At 38.3% G+C, this 15072-nt stretch overlaps 1 protein-coding gene across 2 annotated transcripts in view; it reads right to left on the reverse strand.

The window, feature by feature from the left end:
- cpeb1a (cytoplasmic polyadenylation element binding protein 1a) overlaps window positions 1-15072 on the reverse strand; it is a 97786-nt gene that overhangs the window by 38283 nt on the left and 44431 nt on the right. For both annotated transcript variants that reach the window (XM_039773563.1, XM_039773562.1), the window contains exons 4-5: window positions 10323-10534; window positions 2030-2270 (exon numbers count right to left, since the gene is read on the reverse strand). In XM_039773563.1, the coding sequence (XP_039629497.1) occupies window positions 2030-2270; window positions 10323-10534 (453 nt within the window). The remainder of the gene's footprint in view (window positions 1-2029; window positions 2271-10322; window positions 10535-15072) is intronic.

Below are 15072 nucleotides of genomic sequence, written 5' to 3' on the forward strand. Positions count from 1 at the left end.
TTCATTCTGGGATCTCCTCACATTTGTATCCCACTTAACCAGGAAGTCATGGATTTTAGCTGGAAAGTTCCTATACACTCTAATCAACTTAATGTCCAGTTTAAATGCTTCAGTTGCATTGTTTCACATTAATTTCCAAGGGTGCCAACAATTGTGGCACGTGTTTGTTAGATTTTTAGGGCTTTGTTTTTCTTTGAACCAGTTTCAATTAAGTATATATTATATATAGTATAAATATATAGTAAATATTTTTTTCAGTGCAAGATGAATGGTTTCTCAGCAAACTGATTTGTTTCTAATCCTTCGTACTAAATTTCAACAAGGTGTGCCAATAATAGTGGACACACCATGCTAGGTGGGAGTGTGGAGCAGCTATGGAGTGGTGAAGCCATGGGGAGTTTGATGTGGATGGGAGCAGAATGCTTAACACCAGAATACCTGAAACCTATGAAAAAAGCAAAAAATACCAGGCCACCTTAAATTCCTTTGCACCTCTTCATCAGTGTCTGTTTTGTAAATGTGTCAATCAACACAAGCAGCTTGCTATTCCTGCACACCCCCCCTCCCCAGATGCAGCTGAAGTTCTCCACGCTCAAGTCTGTTTATCTGGGGGGCAAGGTACCTGGGATTGTATAGGGTGCATTTTATGTCTACAATGATCTGGATAAATACAGGACAAGACAAGTGATGCAAGAAATGAACACAACTAAAACAAATTTTCATATTATGACAAAATACTGAAGTGTATAATGTGAAGACTGAAGTCCAAGCAAGCACTTTCACAAAAGGTATAACAAGTGGACCTGTATTCAAGAATACAAACTAAGAAAAACCAATTTACATGTTGGTACATATGTAAAAACTGACACTTAAATATCAATTGCATGGCCGGTGTAGAGGCAAGAACAGCCGCTTCTAAATCAAGAGGTTGTGGATTTGATCCCCAGTCTTTCCTGCAATCACCTTTACGAGTAGTGAGCTACTGTTATTACTATCACAAAATAAAAATACATTTGCTTTGAGTCTGTAACAGCTAGTGTAAAGTTTTGCTTCTTGTAAAAAGGTATCACTGATGGGATATAAGAAGCCACACACACACTGATTAATCATGTCTTCTTGATATCTTGTTGTTACTTCAATTTTTTTTTCATTGTTTTATTCTTTAATAGTAGAATTACCAAAGCCTACAAAAAACTTAGATCCATCCCAACTTAAATCGCTTCACACCACACTCAGCATTTTGTCCTGCAAATGTGTTGATAAGCAGCATGCAGCCTACCATCATATCCCCCACCACCACACAGTTTTCCGCTCAAGTCTGTTCAGCTGCGTGTCAGTTGCTTCGAGTTGTATAAAGTGAGAAGTCAAGCAAAAATGACACTTAAATACTATATCGTTATTTGGAACGCATGCATTTCATGTGTTCCATGTCTACAACAATGTAAACAAACCTTTAAAAAAAACGTTTATGTTTTAGCAATACTTGACAAAATGTAGACATGAAGTGTATAATGTGTGAAGCCTGAAGTCCAAATATCACACTTTCACAAAAGGTACAAACAGATCAAGTACACTTCTATTTAAGAATATAACTGCAGAAAGAATGCACGTCGCACTTTTGCCGTCACTGTACTATGTATATGTACACGGGAAGCTCTGCAGCCTACTTGTGAATTTATGCTGTAGGAAAAGTAAATTAACCAAGGTAAATAGGTAAACATTCAATCTGGCTCTTGTATACAAAAGTACAGCGACAGCAGCTTCCACCTTCAGCTATACACTTTAATATGCTAGTCACTCGCGTACTGAATTGCTACAAAAACAAGACTGACGTTAACAAGTTAAAACATTTAAGAGTTTTTAAAACAGGATTCCTGCAATGAACCTGTAAGCCACTTAACAGCATTATATACTAAACTACAGATAAGCCTGTAATTTACATAAGTAACTTGCATGTCAGAAGAATCCATGCATTTAGGATGGTCTATGGAACTATGAAGCTAATACATCACACACCAATAGGTATTACCTGCAGCTTGTCTGTGAAGTTTGGCTTCTCGTTCAATGCTGAAAGGATCATCCTGAGGCTCTAGAAGATCCCAATTTGGCCAGATAGATGTCCCAGGCCATCTCTTAGACAGACTTGAGGATGTAGAGGATACCAAAGAAGAATGGTCTTGATCAAGATGGGAACCAACACCAAGCTTGACAGCATCTCTCTGCATTCCACCCATTAAAAATGGTAGGGGAGGAGATATTCGCAGAGTGGACTAAGCACACAAAAAAAAGTAGTTATGCAGCATAAGGCATAAACAAGGTCACAAATTAACACAGAAGCCAAGTATAAATTTCTTCAGAAAAAATTTACTGACCCCTTCAAACTCATCTGAAAAAATGAAACAGGTAGCAACAAGTAGAGGGCCAATGTGTTAATGATTTACCTGCATTCTTTATACGTTTGGGCAGAAACACTTTGATTAGTAAAAGCTGAGTCACTTTGTAATGACTTTCAAAGCACTGTCCGTGTACGACAGGCACCATTTCTGGAAAATTAAAAATTTCAGACATCTGCTGGTTTCATGTTCAATAGCCTGCAACTCCGTATTATATACTATGTATGCACATATCCAAGTTAGATTAACCAACGTTAAAACTATTTCAACTCGTTTACATCTGAACCATGTTTGCATTGACAACCTGCTTTCAGTAAGTGCATCATCAAAATGACAGGAACTGCTATTCGTATTCTAGGTTACCTCTGCTAGTCTTCCACAAGCACAACCATTTCATATTAATTTGCAAATTAAGCCAAACTATGCTGGAATTACTTTTGGAACATCATCTTCATAAAAAGCCTATAGTTATACATAAAGAAATGAATGAGCATTGTGCAGATTTGAAATATACTTATAACACAAATGTATTACACAGTCAAAAGCCATGACACACAAGGTTTAGAGCCAAGACCTCTGCATTTCAGATATTACTCATGTAAACTTAGAAAAAGCAAACCAGTTAAATGAGCAGAAAACGGACTGAAAACAGACTACCCAAAAACACTAATACACTGACAAACTTTTCCAGTTCACAACTTAAGCTGAAATGACATTTAACAGACTAGCATGAGATCACTGTAATCAGAATGTTTCACTGTGCTCTGTACAAAAATTTTATAAATCCACTCACATGTACAGTTAAGGCCAGATTTAGCACACAAGACAAGACAAGTTAAAGGATAAACTGCAAAATGGGCATTGCATGATTTGTGTGTCAGTCAGCATGACATTGGATCTTTTCCTTGTTTGGAATGGCATGATTTACCCAAGTGGGGGCCTGCACATGAAGAGCACAAAGCCTTGGAACATTGCCCGGCACACCTTTGAAGACAATGGACAGATGGAAGATATCATCCGATCCAGAAAATCCTTCAATGAAAATGACACTGTATACATACAGCTAGCTTACTTCAGTAATGATCTTGTCATGGCTTTGTCTGTTATGCCACGTAAACAGTCATTAATGCCACTATTGAGCCGGTGCCAAAAAAAAAAAAATCAGCGGTCTCCTGCCTTAACGATTACCGCCCTATGGCTGACCCCAGTAATAAGTGCTTGGAGAGAATCCTCCTGAAGTAAATCAAGGATGCCATCCCTGCTGGATTTGACAACCATCACGGGTTGCACCACAGGCAATTCCAAAAGAACTTACTCCAACCAGACACCTAGCTCCCCGACAGAATCACAAGGTTAAGGCTGAGTGACAAGGGCATTTAAATTTGAGAATGTTGGTGTAACAGCTTCAGAATTCGGTCATTTGCACCAGGAGTATAACTGAAACAGTCAGACAATTTAGTGTGCCACTCATGTTAGATGGGAGGCTTAGCCAAATGTATGCAGTTTGTTGCTTTAATTTTGTATAGTACTACTAAATGCAATGTTTCTCATTAATTTTTACAAATGACAGCCATAATGTGCAAACTAGAAACATTTTATAGCAACTATTTGTGAAGCACAATGTTAATTTTATGAATCTAATACATAAAACCACATTTTATAAAATCAATGGCACAAGAATTAAGACAACTATCAGAGCGGAGAAAGTCTCACTGATATATTAAGCCCAACCAATGATATCAATGCATTTGTCTACCCTGATTATACAAGACTGCTTCATTGCTCATTAGAATCTGCATACTGAGCACTTAAAATGCAGTACTTTTGAAAATGGAGTTAAAGGTGTAAACTAGTAGGAAACTTGTACACAATATGAAAACCGAAAATGCATCCACATTGTACCTAAACCTATTAAAATATCATTAAAGCAGTTGATAGGGTAGCTGCATTGTAAACAATAGCATGCTAAAGATTATGCATTAACCAGCTTTGCAGATCACTGCACAGCCTTAGGGATGCCAGATAAGTCTTATTGACAACGGTGGTAAGGCTGCTTGTGGGGTGTGCATGTTGATGGTCCCAGAGGTACACCTCACATTTTCCATGTGCTGCATCTGGTGCTATATGCTTTCTCATTTGCTCTTAACATTCGGAGACAGTGGTGCCAGGAATACGCATGCAGGGTAACTAAAAGTCAGATTGCTGCCAGTTGCCAATCTGGAATATTTTAGGTGAGACAAATCAGTTTTCCTATTACATAGTGCTTTACATATGAACTGTGCATATGATACCCAATGTATAGCACCTTGAAACAGACGAGGGAAAAAAAGCCTCAAAAACCACCAATGTATTTAAGCAGTATAATGAACTATAAAAAGATTAGCTAAAATAGTGTGTAGTTATGTTTGTAATTGTGAAATCTGCAATTGGCTTCTAAATGGCCATGGTGCGACAATTGATATAGAATACATTAAGCTAAAGGCATGTGTGGTTTTAGAAGAGCTCTCCAAGTAGAAAGTGCCAAATGCTTGGTTTGAAAGCATTAAGTATAAGAACATGACAAGCTTTGTTACATATGGAATTCCCAATTGATTAGACACCTTTATGTACATTACTAAGCTCAGACTAATTTTAAAAAGCAAAAATGTCTGACAAATCAATGTACTTTCAATAAACTAATGGAGTTCATTTTAGAGGACTAGTTAATCTATAGTTAAGTCTTGATTCCTTATTTTGTCACTTGGATGCACAATATACTCTGCCAAGCAGACAATTTTCAGGCATTATACAAGATGTACATTTGTCATTTCACATAGAAGTCCTTCTTGGAAGGTAATACAATCCCAATACGTTTTGCTTGGATGTCTGGATCTAGATTGACTCAATTTTCATTCAAGTTATTTCACATGCACAAGAAACTTTCCAGCTGGCACAGAGCTGCTACTTTCACAGTGGAGTTGAAAGCTCCTACAAGGGTGTCATAACACCAGAAATTTCAAAAGCAAAAGGAAAATGCTTCAAAAGAAACAAGTTGAGTGCTCTCACACAACATAGCATAAATGACTAGCAACTAGAAATAGATGGGCATTTTAAACATTTGCCACTAGCATACTCTAGTTAAATTTGGGAAATCAAAAATGTGCACATCAGAAGAAACAGTACATACTATAAGTTGCAGATGCTTCAAAAGCAGAAAGATGCTGTCAGTGCATATGCTGCAGACTATAAACTATCATGCAGTAAGTATAAAACTAAAGGGGGACTTGCTGAAAATACTAACCCTGCTCACACCTTAAGCTTACGGGAGAGCTTTACAGCCACCATTTTAGAATTCCATTACTAGAATTAAAAAGTCTACTAGGAAAAGTGCAGATACTAAGAGTGAAAACTGCAAACAGTTTTAGAAGATTTAACAATTTAAAGACTGAGACACTTTATTAGCATGCCTTTGAAGAAACAGTAGCTGTATAGTAACCATTGGATCAACCAACAACATTTTATTGCAAAAGATGCATTTGCATAATTACCAAGTTTATACATTTAATCAAATCTTTAGTTTAACTTATTAGCTTCCTTAATATAAAATGAAGCGAATCAACATTTTCAGAACATGTCAATATAATTGCAAACAAAAAAAGTACAAGGATTGATATTTCACCAACACTACAAAGCAACAAGTGTGGAAAACTGTACCAATGTTACTAGTGGGACATAAATCATGAGGAAGCTAAAATGACACTGTACGCCTTTAAATCAGGTATACCACAGGAGAAACTATTTGGAGCCTCGCTATTTGATACATGCAGAAATATTGAGTTTAAGATACAAAACTTGTTTGTCAGCATCAACTGCAAGTTATTTGACCATTTCAGATGCTGCATTTGGAAGGTAGAACCTGTTGTAATGGGCACAGAATACAAGGGGAGGGTTGGGATTAGAAGAAATTAAACCACAAATCTGCTTCAAGTTTAACTAGGAACAAGCACAAATTCAAACTTTGGGGTAGACAAAATTACACATTTAGTTTAAAATCATATTCACACACACACACATTAAATTGTTAACCTTATCACAGATGAGGTAGATTTATAGTTAATTGAAAATACATAAAATGAGCAAATAAGTAATCTGTTGTAGTCCCAATTCTAAAAGATCAGATAAACATTTCTACAATTGCAGGACATTCTCAGGGACACTATTGCTGGACTGATACTAAAATCCATGCTAAAATTGAGTTTGGAAACCAAACAGCTTGGATAACTTTTTGCAAAATACAAAATAAATGTGCTTCCCCTCCAGGATTGGCAAACTGAACACCAACTGTAGTAATGGAATAGTGGAGCATTTAATTGAAATTAGTACAAGATCCACAACCAGGGAAAGAAGAACTCCATGAGTACATGTTGGGGAACTAAATCAGTGGAGTGTCTTGGTGAAACCTTATACAGCACTGAGTGCTGCCAATTCGCAAACCTTACTACTTTATTGCTCAATACCCAACACCCTAGGCGGCTGGTTGATTCGAGGTATGGGGAAGTGCTCAACTGTACGCTCCTTCTCCCAATTTCAAGGCCCTGAATCATACTAATCCTTCCAGTCTTTTTATCTATTATGCGCCCTATTCCCCCATGCTGCACTGTTCTCTCATATACCTAAATGTTTTGCTTCTTTGCTGCTGTGCTTTTATTGCAGTCCAGCAAATTTATTCTGAAACGTTTCGACTCCTCCCAGGGAGATCCTCTGCCTTAATGCATCTTTTGGCAATCAAACAGGGACTTGCTGTTATAGTTTGTTATAAGTTTAATGTCACTGTCTCTGTGCACACTGTTATAGATTCATTCATACGGGCAGACCAAGTATGGTACATAGGGGCTAGGCTGCATTTAGAAACCATTAGCCTAGCAGTTTGGAGAATGAGAAACTTGTTTGAGGTTTTAGTGCCCTTGTTTGGAGACCAGAGAAGACCAGTATGTGGAGAAACCAGTATATAAGGCTTGAACTGCTGCCAAACCCTTTGAAGCTGATGGCCGGATAATGTTGCCTTCATCCATCCCAAAAACCCTTTCAGCGTAGTGATGAAAAATGCCCCTGTATACATCAAGATCCGACCTGGTGTTGTCTGCTATAAGCTTTTCGTCTGTTATACTGCGTAAAATCGTCATTAAATAAAGCTAAGTATAATTCTCTCATGTGATTGTTTTTACTGCCATAATCACTATGGGAGGGCTATCACCTTTTAATATGTATATTTTCGGTTACTTAAAATGCCGCAATTTAAAAGAACTTATTCCAACAAGGGAGCTTTTGCTTCTAAAGGAAACAAAATGGCGTAGTTGGCAGGATTGTGGCTAAATAACCGTTATCATTAATACACTATACTATAATATATGCTTCTAATGACAAAATGGAGGGGTCTCTGTCAAAATAGACTAGATATTGGGATTTGGTTGCATGCACAGTCATGAACACCCGTTACCGAGTAAAAGTGCCTTAAAATGCCTGGCCTGACTTGAAGGGATTATTAATTAATCCAGTGAAAGCACAAGAGGCGGTCTTGTAAATGTGCCACAGTGCATGAGGCAAGAAAAGACAGATGCCAGCTACTCGTGGTGCCGTCTGCCAATTACATTATGCAAGTTGGTATTAAGTCCAAAGCATGATTATAAAATGTGGTAAATAAGACAAAACTAAGTCGGACATGATAAATCGTAAAACAGTTTTAAACATTTTTAGCACGAGACTGGTTGTCCAGCACAATGAAACGGCACCCACGTGGGCTCAAAGGTATGAGGATATGCATGATTTACCAATGATGTTAAATTGTAAATTGAAAGGGAATACAACATCTGAGAGTGAAGTTGGGGAGGATAAAAAGAGTGAACCAACAATTATGCAATACTAGTTAATTATTAATCATAGCAATAGATATAGAATAGCATCTGAGTTATGTTACAACTACTGTAACTCAAAAGGGATCAGACACCAAAGGGAGGGGCACTTATAGCAACATACTTAAGTTAGAAATGTTAGGAGTGCCAAAGAATAGTGTAATCCATCAAGATGCTATGACACCCACTGCATGAATTCAGTAATATTTAGATACAACACTGACTATGTAAGACATAACAGGAAAAAATCTCCACTTACCCCACTGGTGAGATACAATGATCACTATTTAGTGATCAATGTAACTGTCCAAATGTACTGTAACTTCTGTTAATATTTATGCTGGTATTAGATGAATGATACAGAAGGTACTACTACATCTCACATTTCCACAAATGATCTTGAAAAGGCTACACTGTAAAGGGGGATCGAGTACCTTTTGCTTTGTGGATATGACAAGTATTTTTTGCCACAGATCCAGTGACAAAGGGCGGTTTGTTATAATATTAAGTTTGTCACTGTCTGTGCACACTTTTATAGATTCATTCATACAGGCAGACCAAGTATGGTACACAGGGGCTTGGCTGCATTTAGAAACCATTAGCCTAGCAGTTTGGAGAATGAGAAACTGCAGTGTGAGCATTGTGCTATTCTTGTTGATGGGGTTTGAGCTTTTACTGTCCTTGTTTGGAGACTAGAGAAGACCAGCACGTGGAGAAACCAGTATATAAGGCTTGAACTGCTGCCAAACCCTTTGAAGCTGACAGCCAGATGTTGCCTTCATCCATCCCGAACATCCTTTCAGCGTTGACGAAAAATGGCAGACTGTATACATTAAGATCTGACCTGGTGTTGTCTGCTATAAGCTTCCTTCGTCTGTTATACTATGTAAAATCGTCATTAAAGAAAGCCAAGTATAATTCTCTCAGGTGATTGTTTGTACCGCCGTAATCACTATGGGAGGGATATCGCCTTTTAATAACCTCTCTATATTTTTGGTTACTTAAAATGCTGCAATTTAAAAAACTTATTCCAACAAGGGAGCTTTTGCTTCTAAAGGAAATACTTGCCCCTATCCACCACAGCTCACAGCAATGCTTCATTTGCCTAATCCACCAGCATCCAAATTTGAATAAAATTGTTTGAATACTTCCTTACAATAGTAAACCTGGAACAAAACACTTGAGGTAATTAGTGAAATGCACATCAAACTGTGCATAAAACAGTCTACATTACAGAACAATTAGGCTTCAACTAGTTTGTGTTCAGATAACTGGATCAATGCTGTATAAAAATTCTGCACTTGTCACCCCATTGAAATGTATTAATCTTTTCTTACAAGTGTACAAATACATTAGAAACTAACTAGAGCTATCAAGTATTAAAATATCAATAAGTAGATAACATTTAAATCATTTCAATACTGATTTTTCTTGGTCTAGAATCTATAGCCTACATTGCAAATGCACTTCCAACTTGCTCTGCTTTTGACAATTAAGCCTCATAGACTAATGGGCACAACTACAGTTGCAGCCTCATGTCAACACACATAAGAGTTAAGATGGCAGCTTCAGCATCGGAGCCTTCAACATGCTTAAACACAGCAGCCAGAGAGGGGTGCAGAAATTTATCGACTGTCAAATGAGGTCAGAAAACCACAAAATGCATACATCCTATATGCAAGTTTTGCTACCAAACCATACTAAGTGCTAACACATCCATTTTATACAAAAACTTGAAGGACCAGATGCAAGTCTATACAAAGACTAGGTATGATTAAGTTACAGAAAATCAGTATAAGCCAGTAAACTGAAATTTCTCTACAGATTAAAACTGTCACTGGTATAGATTAAACATGTAGAAATTCCACATTCAGTAAAAGGAAGGTACTTACCAAGTTCAAATTTAGTCGCCCACAAAACACATCACTACCTTCACTATGCCAAGAGTGTCTACTGCCGTGTCGTCAATTTAGTTAGCATGCCAAAAAGTCTGGACACCCAGAGAAACCTTAATGCCCCAAAATATTATCCATTCACTTACCAGTAAGTCACAGAGATGATCAGAGCCAGAGCTAAAGCCACTTGTTTCAGAGTCTGCAGGACTGCTGGATCTTGAATATAGTAATGAACGGGATTCAAGACGCGGATTCCTTTGAGGTACCACAGGAAACTTGTCCAAGAAGTCTGAGCCAACAGTATCAAATGAAGGGAAATTCAATGGCTTATCCAAAGGACTACTGAGGTCTCCCAAAGCTTTAGGATGAGAGTAGTTGGGAGAGAAGAAATTTAATGTTAGCTTCTTGAATACTAAAAATTACTCTACAAAATTGACAAATATTCATATGCAAGTCAGATTAAAATGCATTTTTGATCAGGCACAAATGCTTAATATCCAGATTTCTACTTGCATTTATTGAGAGATTTAATACCTGTCTTGCTCTTCAAAACTAGTTCTAAATAGAGTGCAAGAGGTTATGCATTCAGTACCACTAAATGGAATGTACAGTATCCAGAATGAAAAAGTGAGAATGTTTTTTTTGGGGAGTGAGCACTGTATTCAAAAAAATATCACTGCTCTGGCGTAGAAGCTGTTCAACCTGGTCATGCTGGCATACAGGGAGCTGTAGTGCTTAACAGACAGCAGAGGAGTGGGATGAAGTGTCTATGCAGATGTTGATGGCTTTATGGCAGCAGGGAGCACCGAATTTCCTCCAGTGATGGAAATTGTGAACCAATGATCTTCTGGGCCATTTTGCAAGCGTATTACAAGCACCAGAAAAGAACTAATCAAATCCTCAGGCAAGTTCAACTGTAATAAAGCCAACATCCAATGAGGGTAACAGTGTGAAGTCTATTGCCCAGCGAGTGATACAAGCTTAAAGCAGACAGTTATTCAGCTGATCACAGAAAGTATCAAAACTACTGCAGAAAGGGAAGATTAATGAATGTCAAGGACACCTTTATGTATCCTGCAGCATATACAGTTCAGGGTTTCTGGCCAACAATACAGACAGCTTCATCTGCCAAAAAATGCTGTTAATTTAGAGTCAGTCAAGAAAATTGAAATAGTTAGGAACTTGATACTCATTGCACAAATCAAAAACTGGATTTGACTGTTCAGGCCAGGGGTAGGCAACATCAGTCCTGGAGGGCTATAGGTTTTTGTTTGAACCCAATTAATCTTCTTAATTTGAAACCAATCCTTTCCAGTCTCAGGCCTTATTTTATGGCTTGTTAGCCTACAAATGTAATGTTCTTGTATTCTAGATTTTTCCTTTCCAAGGAAATCAAATGGTTAAGCCTAAAAAGGGTAAAAATGACTGACTGAAAATTGAGTGTTTTATTAAACCAAATAGTGCATGATGAATCCACACAGGTGTAAATGGAAACAAGTTAGCTGGAGAACTGCTGCATTTTATTGCTACAGTAGAACCACAGATCACGAAAGTTTCCGAACCCGTACAAATGGGTTACGATCAAAATAAGTTTGCCAAAATTTTGCATGTTCACGACCACATGCTCTGGTGGAAAAAACACACTGGCAGCCAGTTTCCCTACGCGCCAATGATCTCCCATTATCAGTTTCCCCATTTTCTTTTGTTTGCGTATACAGGGCCTAACAAAGCAGTTGATGTTGCAAAAGTAGTTACAATGTTAACCAAGCAAAGGCCTCAAGTGCTGGAAGAGGTGGAAAAACTGTTGCTAGTGTGGCTGACTGAGAAGCAACTTGCAGGGGATAGCGTAAGCGAGGCAATCCTATGAGAAAGCCATTTCATGGTGATTTGCTGAAAAAAAATCCTTCAAGTGGCGAAGGGGAGGAATTTAAAGCAAGTAGAGGATGTTTGAAAAGTTTCGTAAGAAGTGGCATTTAAATTCCCCCCCCTGTGCTTAACACTCAAAAATAAATAAATAAAAAATATAGTTTACTTTGTAAGGGTCTAAAGTGACCTCTTACAATGTTAGTTCTCTGTTCGAGACTCAGTGTTAAATGTTTTTATATTTAGTTTACTATTACACTGTGCATTCTATGGTATAACTAGAAAAATACCCACGCTTCACACTATTTCTCCGCTGCGAAGTTATGAAAAAGAAAACGAAACATTGAAAGCATAACCCGATTGTCAATGTAATTGTTGTCTCCGTTATGAGTGTTGCTGTCGTCAAGGATTTGATCATCATTTCAATCAGGTTCATATTTGGAGGATGTGTTATGAAGTCACATTCCGTGTTTGTCAAACGTTGTAAAGATAACAGGTTTCATTCATTGAAGTGTTCACTACACAAATCGCGAATGCAAGATATTTAACAGGAATTCCCGGTATTAACTTGTGCTAAACGTACCATGGTGTGACAAGGAGAGCAGACTGTAAAAAGGCAAGGAGGCTTGTATTTTGAACGAAAAGGGAGAAGACAGTGAAGGAGCGGAAAAGGGAGAAGGAAAACTGTTTAAATAAAGAGCTAGGAAGGTGAATGGAAAGCAGCCAGCAGTAAAGTAAGGAAGACTTCGTAAGAAGGACTACTCGGTGCACATAGAAAGTGCAACAATAAGATTGTTAAGCCTTATGACAATGTTCCCACACAGAGGATTTAGAGAGATGCACTGGGAGAAGTATAATCTGAACCTCTCTACAGTTTTGCTTATTTTTTGGGTTGTAATGTTCACATTTACATATCTGGTCCAATGGTGGACCGTGCATCTCACACCTAGGCCTTCAGTAGTGCTCTGTCTGAATCAACCCGCCCCTCAAACTAATTTATGGTTATAAAAACCATCTTAAAATGCAGAAATACAGTATGAAGAGCCGCTGCATTGCAGATAACTCCTGTAGCCACAATAAATGCCTTTATTGAATAGACAAACCAGTTCAAGTTCCTTTCTACTGCAGCTACAGCCGCGACAAACATGAATAATAACTCAAACTTGCAATATTTAGGAAAATCACAACATTTTACTCACCAAAAATTCGGATTTGTAAACAAAATCACCCTTCTCAAAAACAGTTCAATTACTCTGTCGTACAGATTATCCATGTGCTTCAGGTCCATCAAAAAGTCCCTTTCTATCGCCATCGAAGCTAATGCTGAAAGTCGAACCTGCCCTGTCGCATTTCTGGCATAAGTTTTAATTTGCTTTAGGGCTGAAAATGTCTGCTCGACAGAAGCAGTGTACACAGGAATGGTCACTGCCAAATATACCAATGTGAACAACTGCCCCATGCTCTCATTCAGATTTTTCTGATGAAGTCAAGATCATTGGGAGATTTTCCTGCAAAATCATCCATGTCATACAGTCGTCAGTTCTGTTTTTGCTGAGACAGATCAAAAAGCGCTCCGGGGCTCTTGTGTTAAACTGGAGAAGGCTGCATACGGGAAATTTTTCTCATATGCCTGAAACTTCTGGGGGTTGAGGAGCATGACAAACTGCAGCTTTTCGTGGTCTTGAAATCTGGTCTGTGTCTGGCAAATATTGTCCAGAATCCTGCCATGGAGTTGTCGGTAGTGTGCACGAGGATCTTGCGCTCAGAGCACCTGTGGTGCTTTCAGTGGCCTCGTAGAGTTCCTCATATCGGCTTCTATCCAATCAATGGGTCTGAATATGGGGACGTTGCCGTACGCCTGCTAGAGGGCCCTACTGACACCAACTCAAAATCTGACTGGTTGAAGCAACAGGTTAATCGACATTTATTCTGTGTTAGAGGGCCTGCACAACGGATTGTGAAGGCCTCTCTGCCTGGCAACAAATGGCTGAAATGTGATTGGTTAAATGCTTTAATACGAAAATACATGTCTGAAAGCAGCAAAACCATCGGAAAAGCTATGAAAGGAAGCAGACAGACTATTTGGATTTAATAAGTATTCATGGACAAAATATAATCAGTTTGTGATTCAGATATTTAAGGCCAACAGAGAAGGCATGATCGCCAGGCCTTTAGCATCGAGGCATTATACCCTGCGTCTTCTCATTAAACTTGTATCTCACGAATATCTTGTGCGATCTTGTGATGTCCACAGCTTTATTTAAAATTTTAGCTCAGACCCAGCACTTAAGTTTCTCGCAGTTTCGCTGAGGGAGGGTTTCTGCAGTACCTGCACTTATGAATATGCTAAGCACAGTCCTTCACCTGTGAATATTTACCTTATATGGGCAGGCACTCAATTACATGGGAGACGTGATGATGCGAGATGCAACTCCACCTCACACGGCAACTGAGCTGCAGGTTATTACAGTATATGGACTAAAGTAGGTTCTAGTTATGACCATTGTATAGAATTTCAAAATGAAACCTGACTTTAAGTAGGGAATGAGCCTGAAAGTTCAATATGGCGGCTGACAGTGGCGTCATACCACCGAAATATGTACATTGGATTCAGTTAGCACAAGTTCAACATGGTGGACGTTGTCGACCGTTACGTGTAGAATCTCGAAATGAAACCTGCTTAACTTTTGTAAGTAAGCTGTAAGGAATAAGCCTGCCAAATTTCAGCTTTCTACCTACATGGGAAGTTGGAGAATTAGTGATGAGTCAGTGAGTGAGTCAAGGCTTTGCCTTTTATTACTATAGACTAGCAAAATACCCGCACTTCGCAGCAGAGAAGTAGTATGTTAAAGAAGCAATGAAAAAGAAAAGGAAACATTTTGAAAATAACGTAACCTGATTGTCAATGTAATTGTTTTGTTACTGTTGCGAGTGATGAGTGGTGTTGTCATACACACACACATAAACATATATATATACATATACAAACATATCTACATATATACACACACAGCTATTTTGTATCAGTGCAAT

The sequence above is a fragment of the Polypterus senegalus genome, chromosome 12 (assembly GCF_016835505.1).
Source record: "Polypterus senegalus isolate Bchr_013 chromosome 12, ASM1683550v1, whole genome shotgun sequence".
NCBI lineage: Eukaryota > Metazoa > Chordata > Cladistia > Polypteriformes > Polypteridae > Polypterus > Polypterus senegalus.